Below are 10,227 nucleotides of genomic sequence, written 5' to 3' on the forward strand. Positions count from 1 at the left end.
AAAAATAGCAAAATCAAAGCAATAATTTTCAGTATACCATATACGTACTGCTGATTCATAACTTAAAAATCAATTTCCTGTCAAAAATAAGTAATGAATCCGTGAAAAACAGAATTGCACACTTTTATTTCAGTATTCCATATATGTACTTCTGGATCAAACAAAAAAAGTAATAAAACTATAAAATAAATAAAAAAATCAAATCAATATTCTGGATCAGACAAAAAAAAGTATTTCATATATATTCTGTATATATGAAAAATCAGAATCTGAACACTTTTATTTCAGTATTTCATATATATACTTCTGGATCAGACAAAAAAAAGTGATAATACTATAAAAAACTAACAAAATCAAAGCAATATTTTTCAGTATGACATATATGTACTGCTGATTCATAATCTAAAAACAGTTGCATGTCAAAAACAACTAACGAATCTATGCAAAAACAGAATTGAAACACTTTTATTTATATATTTTGTATATGTAATTCTGAATCAAATAAAAAAACTTTGTAAAGCTAGGTTTTTGTCAGTACTGCAGATATGTACTGTCGATTCATACACAAAAACAAACTCAAACAAATCTAAAACCAACAAGATGAAACTGATATAACCAAATCTACTGAAGAAATCAACAAAAAACGCGATTATTCATCTAGATCTAAAATATTTTCATAAAAATAAAATAAACAATCAAGCATTCATAAAACGATTAGATATTAAAAATCCTAAAAGAACAATCAAGCATCCATTATACGAAGATGAAAACGTCACGAACTCGATCAGATCTTCATGTTTCAGTTGAGAAACAAAAAAAAATGGAGAGAAGATTACGTACGCATAGTAAGAGAGAAGATTACCTGGAAACCACGAAAGATCTTCGTAAGCAATCTTCATAAAAAAATGAATCGGAGAGAAGATTTCGTAAGAGGCAGTAGCAGAGAAGATGAGAGGGAGAGAGAAAAACGGATCTGAGCATGGAAAGAAAAATGAAAAAACTTAAATTATATTTGTGTTATAGTAGAAGGCTATTTCGGAAAATCTAAATATCTACTTAATAGGTTCCGCACGTGTACAGGACCTGGGCTTAAAAAATTGGGCCAATTTTTATGTTTCTTTTAATTATGGACCTCCGGTTACTGGGCTTTAGTGGGTGGACCTGCCACTAATTAGTATCACTATATATTAGTACCTTTAGGTAATTCCTACATAAACAATTCCATACTCAATTCCCTCACTTAGCTTCGCGAAAAAAAAGAAAAAAGTTCTCTCTTCTATCTCTGCGTCTACACCTCTACCCAATTCTGCAACCCTAGCTAGGCTTACGAGGAGGTACCTCGTCTTTTCAACTCAACCCAAGGTAATATATCACACTTCTTCTTTTCATCTTTGATTTCCGGTTCAATTTCCATAGACAGCAAAGTAGTTGGGTGTAGTAGTGTGGTTTAGGGTTTGAGGTTTTAGGTGTAGTGTTGGGTTGATTTAATAGGAATGCTGTTGATTTTTTTTGTAAACCTCATTGAAATTTGATTAAAACAAGAAGATAAATATTATCTTCTCTGTTGTGACATGTTCAAACTTTGAGAGCTCTGATTATTTGGTAGATTTATTATGAGAGTTTATTCTCTATGTGCTATTTACAGCCAAGTTTTAACCTACATTGCTTATAATAATTGTGTAACTCAAACCCTAGACTGACTGTCACTAATATAGGGTTTCATATTAGTTAGATCAAGTTTCTATGTCCCGAGTATATTAGGAGATCTTATTTCATTAGGAGTGTCTGAATTTGGTTAGTTTCAAGCCTATATTAGAAGGCCTGGTAATGTAGAGAAACACCTTCGATACAAATTCATTATTAATTTGTTTTAACAGCTATTATTTACTGGATCCAAAGTTTTGTATCTCTCTGGTTTTAATTTCTTTATTGTGCCTTGTATCAGGTTCGTTTAACCAAATTGTGATCTTTACGAAATTCGTGAATAAATGGATCAAAAGAAAACTTTCGTCTGTGACGGGAGGAACTCCCTTGTTCTACAGAGTGAGTCGTCCACATCGAAGAAAAAAGACCATGTCGTAGAAGATGGTGACTATTGCATTACTGGAAGTGAGCATGAAAATACCAACTGGCAACTTGGTAGCAGCTCTAGTGAAGCCGATGCCGAAGCCATTATAAACAATAGCAAAAAGAAGAAAAATAAGAGCGAAGGAACATCCCAGGAGGAAGATGACTTAGACAAAGTTCTGGCTGAGCACGGCAATGCTCCCATTGTTCCAAAACATAATGCTTCTCCAAAAGAAGAAAAAGTTCAAGCTCAACCTGAACAGATAGGCTCGGTTGATGCTACTGGAGGGGAGAAGGAAGCGGAGGCAGAAACAGGGAAGTCTGCGGCAGCAAAGAAGAACAAAAAGAAGAAGGAGAAGGAAAAGGAGAAGAAGGCAGCTGCTGCGGCTGCAGCGGGAGTTCAGGATGCAACACAGGAGGAAACAGTGCGGACAACCTGCAGCTGAAGGAAATGAATGCAGCTAAAAACACGAATACTAGAGAGGTAGACTCAATATTATCTAATTCTATTGAGGAAGTGGAAGTTAAGCATGAGAATGAAGATAAATCAGTTGAGGAGGAAGAAATTGAGGACAAAGAATGGCACACAAAGAGCTGGGGTGATAATGATGTCCAAATCCTGGTCAAGAGCGCCTTTGCCAGTGAAGAGGTTGAGCCAAGTGTGGTGAAGAAAGAAGCCAAGTGTGCAACATCACCGGATTCTGGTACCGCGGCTAAGCCATATACTGCTTCTGGTGGAGGTGTTCCTCAACATTTAGAATGTGAAGATGTTAAGAGTGATGTTGTGGCTAAGAATAGAAGAAAGGATGCTGCAGCTAAACGAGAAGCACAGACTATGGAGGTACCTCCGAAAAGGGGCGAAGATAAACTGCGTTCTCCAATATGTTGTATTATGGGACATGTTGATACTGGTAAAACGAAGCTGCTAGATTGCATCCGCGGAACTAATGTCCAGGAAGGCGAGGCTGGAGGAATTACACAGCAAATTGGGGCAACCTACTTTCCTGCCGAGAACATAAGAGAGAGAACCCGGGAGTTAAAAGCAGATGCAAAGTTACGGGTCCCTGGTCTTTTGGTTATTGATACTCCAGGACACGGATCGTTTACTAACTTGCGTTCACGTGGGTCTGGGTTATGTGATATTGCAATTTTGGTTGTTGACATTATGCATGGATTGGAACGACAGACTATTGAATCCCTGAATCTTCTGAAAATGCGGACCACAGAGTTCATAGTTGCGCTGAACAAGGTGAGTGTTAATGGCTAAAAAAATTTACGTTACAACTAAACTGCTTTTAAAATTTTAGCTTGTCTTACCATAATTTCATTGTTTGATTTTTTATCTCTTTAATTTTCAAAGGTCGACAGATTATCTGGTTGGAAAACGTGCAAGAACAAACCTATTGTCAAAGCCATGAAGCAGCAATCTAAGGATGTCCAGATGGAATTCAATTGGAGGCTCACACAGGTAAAAGATAAATCTCAGACTTATGTGGTGTCCGACGTGGTAGGATGTAGATTAACTTATTTGTTTCTTGTTTTCCTTTCTCAGATCATTACGCAGTTTAAAGAACAGGGTCTGAATACTGAGTTGTATTACAAAAATAAAGAAATGGGGGAAACCTACAATATTGTTCCAACAAGTGCAATCAGGTGTGTTTGTCGAAACGCCAAGCTTGATTTTTGATTTTTTAAACAAGAAATCTTAATTGCTTTTACAGATTTAGAGCAATTTTTTTCTGGCAGATTCATAGTTTCTTACTTTCTTTTTTGTGAATGTAACAGTGGTGAAGGCATCCCAGATTTGCTGCTATTATTGGTTAAGTGGACTGAGAAAACTCTGGTGGAGAAGCTTATGTTTACCAATGAAATTCAGGTTATTTTCTATCTTCTTATGCCAGTTGATAAGAATTTTGGATTCCTATCTAACATTGTGACTGTTCTGCAGTGCACGGTGTTGGAGGTTAAGGCTATTGAAGGTCAGGGGACAACTATTGACGTGGTATTAGTAAATGGAGTGCTTCATGAGGGGGATCAGATTGTGGTTTGTGGTACACAGGTATGTGATTCAGTATGTAAATACACACAACTACAATGATAACTAGCACTTTCCTTTGTTTAAATATCTTATATTTCCTTGTAAATGTTAATAGGGGTCAATTGTTACCACTATTCGTGCTCTACTGACACCGCATCCAATGAAGGAGCTACGGATAAAGGTGAATACTCTGGTTACAATTCTATTCATTCCCACATGTGGTTTATTTTACATGGAAAGTTAATGCTGGATGTTAAGATGTTAATTGTTTGTGTGAGTCAAGAGTGTACAGATAATGAAAAACTCTGTATTGAACTCGTAGTACCTTAACACGCGATCATTGGCAAATGCAAACCTTACTTATCCCGTTTTACTTTACAACTAGTCCCAACTATCTTACAGCTGTATTTGTATTGTATAATCTTCAATATGTCCATGATTTTCTATACTAATGCATGATTTATTGCCTCAGGGCTCTTATCTGCATCACAAAGAACTCAAAGCAGCCCAGGGTGTGAAAATCAATGCTCAGGTAATGTTTGTTTTCCGTTTGGTTTTGGTTGATGCACATTGGCAGTTCCAAATTATATCTCTACGACATTCTTAATGGGTTTTCGTCTTAAACTCCGTTTATTACTTCTTTTCAGGGCCTTGATCATGCTGTTGCAGGCACTGGTCTGTATGTGGTGGGTCCTGATGACGATGTTGAAGACATCAAGGAAGCAACAATGCAAGACATGAAGTCCGTCATGAGCAGGATTGACAAGAGTGGTACAGGTGTATGTGTTCAAGCATCAACACTTGGGTCACTGGAGGCATTGCTGGAGTTTTTGAAGAGCCCAGTAGTCAATATCCCTGTCAGTGGTATAAACATAGGTCCTGTACACGAGTGATGTCAGGAGGGCCTGTGCCATGCTTGAAAGGAACAAGGAATATGCCACCATTCTGGCATTTGATGTCAAAGTGATGCCCGAGGCTCGTGAGCTTGCTAAGGAGAATGGTGTAAAAATATTCACTGCTGATATAATATATCATCTTTTTGATCAGTTCCAGAAATATATGGACAACTTTAAGGAGGAAAAGAAGAGAGAAGCTTTGGGGGAAGCTGTCTTTCCATGCCGTCTCAAGATTATGCCGGATTGTGTATTTAATAAGAAGGACCCAATTGTATTGGGGGTCAACGTTCTTGAAGGCACTCTTAAGGTATACCTCTCTCAGTTCTTTACCATTTCTTTTATGTTGGCCAAAGGTCTTGTCTTTTTGTGGATGCGAGAAAATACAATCATCGACTCTTAGTTTGTAGGACCTTCCTATCTGTATATTCTTATAAATGGTATTCGTAATTTACCTCTGATTTTATGTTCGTTGTTGCACTGAGCTCAGACGGGCACTCCAATTTGCATTCGATCTGATTCTGGTGAAAGTGAATTTATCGATATCGGTCAGATTACATCGATCCAAATCAATCACAAAGAAGTTGGAACTGCCAAGAAAGGACAGAAGGTTGCCATAAAGGTAATTACTAAGTTTCACTCAATGTTATATGATGTTTCAAGGATTATATGTGTTAATTTACAGAGATATGATGTTCCAAGGATTATATGTGTTAATTTACAGACTTTTTGTATGTATTTGTGTAGATACTGAGTCAAAAAATCTTTGGCAAGCACTTTACAGTGGCCAATGAATTAGTTAGCCACATCACCAGAGAGTCGGTTGGGATACTGAAAGCTTATTTTCAGGTAAGCTACAGTTATCATATCTTCATTTGTTTTCAGTTTTCCTTTTCAAGGTCGATACAAGTTACGGGGACTAATCCAAACTCTTATTTCTTGTCTGGACCATTTTCTTAAATGTCCAGGACGACATGGGTAATGAAGATTGGAAGTTGCTGGAGGAACTGCAGAGGGACTTCAAGATTGATCAAATCTATTTTTAGTTTGTTTGAAAATTCATCAGTCTTACTTACTAGAGAACTATTTCTGGATAACCAAAATAATTGATTGTTTTTTTTTTTGTTTGTTTGAAGCAAAAATAATTGATTGTGAGAGTTCTGTGTTAGAGTTAAATTGATGCTCGAAGTTTTCATGATACTCCAGTATTTTACTTTTAATAAGTAATTTTTCTTTACTCTTCAGTTTGCATGGGTTGTTTATTTCTAGTGGCCGCGGTGAGGGAAATGGTGGTTACTAGAAATTTGTGAGATTGTCTTTTGAGTAAGAAATGAGTACCCAAACAATTGAAAATTTCTTCAGGCAGTTTTGGTGCACATTCTATACACGTACTGAGACCTTGTTTATTCCAACGCGTAGTAAATATTTGAAAATCTAGATGATTTGGATTTTACTTCCGAGAATCTGATTTTCTTCTGAGATGCCTCGAGGGCACGAGAAAGGACGACTCAGAACTCCCGATTAAAGAAACGCAATGACAACTCTTTTAAATAATTCTCTGGTAACTCACAATGAGAACTGAAGTCGTATTTACCCATCAAAGAGCTCCATAGTAACAACTAACAAGGGTTGGCAGTGCAGTACTTGCACTGTTGCAGTAGATTTTATGGCAAAGGCGACAACTGTAAAGGCACGGTAGAAGTAACAACCATAGAGGTGCCGTTGAGAACCGTAAAGGTGCCGCAAGCATGACCTTTTTGTTTGACTTATCACCAAAAATAGTAACATATATAGGTGCACCACTAATTATAAAGCGGTGGGTATAGAAAATGAAGAATAAATGGTGATTCTGATTGACCTTGCCAAATGTGATCAATTACATAGTAGATGTCAATTAAAGCTACAACAAATTTCCTCCACACTTCATTTATTGAGGAGTACTTATAAAAAATGTCTCCTAGCTCAAGGTTGAGCGGAACTTTCAAACATTTTCTTGCAATTCTGTTAAACTTCTGTTTTGAAACTATGGAAAAACAAGAGCCAGTAACGCCTGCAGGTCGGTTATTCTTACAGGAAGAGATGAATGCGGTAATCAATTGTGTAATCGGTCTGAAGCATCCTATCGACGAGTACACCATAAAAACCGAAATGAAGAACTCAATCATGCTCCAACATGCAAGATTTCGAAGTATATTAGTCAAAGACAAGGAAGGAAGAGAATATTGGGAAACAATAACCGATTTAAACATAGATCAACACATATTCCTTGTCAAAGATATCGAGAAAATCTATGGTCAGAGAGATGACTGTAAGAATGACGATACCATGTTAGTGAATAGTTACTTGGCAGATCTTTCAGTTTCGACTCCTCTTGATATCCACAAACCGCTCTGGGAACTACATCTACTGAAGGAACAAAAGTGTGCAATATTGAGAGTTCATCAAACCACTCCGAAAAGGACATCATTGATGGTCTGCGATGTTGAACAATCAAACACTCACCTTGCTTAAAAATATTGAGCGAGACGACAGAAATACTTGACAATAAAATTACATGAGCTGCATCCATATTTACTCTGGAGGAGCATAAAGAAGACATTTTTACTCTCGAGTACAGTACATCCAAGTCAGAATCAATTACGTCGGCGAAAAAGTTAGATACTCGCTGACTCATGCATGTCTTCAAAAAACACATGGTTTGGCTTTGGCCATTCTGTTTGTAACTTACACGTAAGCATGTACCTTTTTGAAACTTCGAATTAAAGTTACAAAGAGACCAATTCATTTTGTACAGGATTTGGTCAGGACAGGAGAGCTGTCAAATACCAAGACTTAACGTACCCGCCAAAGATGACTATAGCAGATGATATTGTCACACTACGTACGACTAATCAAAACCATGACCAATCATACTATTCTAAGCTTTGTATTCGACTATTTGTAAATTTAACAACTAACATCCAGCTTAAAGAAATTAAGAAGTCACTAACCGTATTATCCATGGCGTTTTTGACGGATTTCATATCATCCATTCTGAACCTTGCAGTAGCTGCCTTTCTAGGCCAAAGTTCAACCCCAGATCCACCACTTAACTTCGTTTCAGCATCTTTCACAAACAAGGTTCTAAGCAACAGTTCCATGGAATAAACCATAGTACACCAAATCGCCATTAACAACTTCCAAACTTTCATACGCACACTACTTTTGCTAGTAGTCTTGTTGTTGTCTTTCTTTGTGGAAGAACTTGGAATAGTGGGTAATTGATCAGGATGATCAACTTTCCTACACATAGCCAAAACCAAAGACATTAAAGAAATCCCATCACCTAACTTGGATTACCATAAACCTTCAAATTCAAGTAATCAACATGTCATTTCATGAAGCTAATCAAACCTTATCAATCTTAAATTAACATCGATATTTATGACGACCTCAGCTAATTTAAGGTATCTTTGTTTAGAGTTACAAGAGGGACTTCGAATCACAGGATTGGGAATGGTTAACCTCAGAAAACAGCCAGGATTGCAAGTCTAATTCCCTAGCAACCTCATTTCTTTGTTTTTACACAAATGAATTATTTTATACCTATGAATTTTATTTTAACAGGATATGTCAGAATTGGTGAAAAACAAACCACTATCAAGTTGGTGGGGTAATAAATTTGGCTTCATTTTGCTCCCAATTTATCACCATAAAAACGTCGATAATGATCCACTTCAGTATGTAAGGAGAGCTAAAGCCATGCTTGACAAAAAGAAGCTCTCTTTAGAAGCTCATTTCTCTTATACATTTGGAAATTTAGTAATGTCGCTTTTGGGTCCTAAGGTAATAAACTTCTAGTCAAGGCTCTAAGCATTTTATATTGATTTGTATTCATCTGACGCTGTATTGGTATATTATTACTGTGTGTAGGCTGCAATGTTGCTTAATTACCGAGTTGTTTGCAATACAAGTTTTACGATATCAAATGTTGTTGGTCCAAAAGAAGAGATCATGTTTGGAGGAAACCCAGTAACTTCATTCAGAGTAACCTCAACTAGTTTACCCCATGTAAGTATTTTCTTGACTTTGTCATATTCCGTTCTTTTCTTCTTGTTAGTTGAGCATGGATTTTGGATTCTTGAATGGTATGTAAAAAAATTGCAGGCACTCACAATGCATATGCTGAGTTACGCTGGAAATGCAGAGTTGCAAATTCTTGTGGCTAAAGACATAATACCAGACCCTCAGTTCCTTGCCAAGTGTTTTGAAGATGCATTGCTCGAAATGAAAGACGTTTGTACTGCGTCAACGTACACCTAAGAAATCTATTAATGCTCCTAGCACAAGTACTACTACTCTTGAGAAGTCGGCTTACTGTACTGCGTTTTGTGAACAAGTTGTATCAAGAAAAAACATAAATTTGCCTGGAAAAAGGTCCAACTTAGGAGTGTAGATGTAATCTCTTCTTCCCTTTCTACTCGTACTAACACTACGATCTAGTCTCTAGAAAAGAATACTTCTTTAATTTATTTAATTCTTTAAGAAAGCAAAAAAAAGGAGATGCAGATGCAATATGAGAAAGTTAAAACTAATCCAGTTGGGAACGAAAAAAGGACATCAATTTGGTCCAGGAGAATGGTTAACAAACTTCAACTTCACCACATTTGATAAGTTTGGAACTCTGTATTCAGATACCTAAGTGTTAAATTTGCTTTGAATTTCCCGTACTAGATCAGCTTTTGGCAAGAAGATAAAACAACATCTGGAATGAGTCCACCCTCAAAACTAACAGCTCTTCTGGATATACCGCCTTAAAAAAACAAGACAAAAACCACCCTCTCATATGAGTGCGGGTCCTACATCCCTGGAATTTGGCGAGGTCCTATTTTTAGGCCCCACTATTTTAAGAATGTCGGAAAAGATGGCTTTTGCGTTGGTTTTAGGGCGGTATGTTTGGATTTTTTGCAGAACTGCTTTTATTGTAGCTTGTTCCCCTATACACCCCAAAAAATACTAATGATACGATGTCTACCCTCAAAACTAATCTCCCCACCCCGTTAGATCTAATAAAATTCGTTACTTTTTTTTTAAAGAAGAAAAGTTTCATTGATTTTGAAAGAGAGTACAACTCATGTGATAATAGAAAAAATCAGAAAAACTTTTCAACTTAACAAACTCGATAACTCTACTACAAACTAAAATAAACTTGACACGTTAGAGTCACTATACTCCCTGGATTCGTCTTCA

General features: G+C 36.8%; 1 protein-coding gene and 1 pseudogene across 1 annotated transcript; both read left to right on the forward strand.

Annotated features, from left to right (window-relative positions):
- The first annotated feature begins 1,226 nt into the window (after positions 1–1,226).
- On the forward strand, positions 1,227–6,239 carry LOC113298070 (annotated as a pseudogene).
- A 709-nt stretch (positions 6,240–6,948) lies between these two features.
- On the forward strand, positions 6,949–9,795 carry LOC113349747. The gene is made up of 7 exons (XM_026593781.1): positions 6,949–7,470; positions 7,963–8,118; positions 8,461–8,526; positions 8,605–8,823; positions 8,911–9,048; positions 9,145–9,273; positions 9,712–9,795. The coding sequence occupies exons 1-7, from the start codon at positions 6,949–6,951 to the stop codon at positions 9,793–9,795; spliced, it is 1,314 nt and encodes a 437-aa protein (XP_026449566.1).
- Positions 9,796–10,227: the final 432 nt, after the last annotated feature.

The sequence above is a fragment of the Papaver somniferum genome, chromosome 1, assembly GCF_003573695.1.
Source record: "Papaver somniferum cultivar HN1 chromosome 1, ASM357369v1, whole genome shotgun sequence".
Lineage (NCBI taxonomy): Eukaryota > Viridiplantae > Streptophyta > Magnoliopsida > Ranunculales > Papaveraceae > Papaver > Papaver somniferum.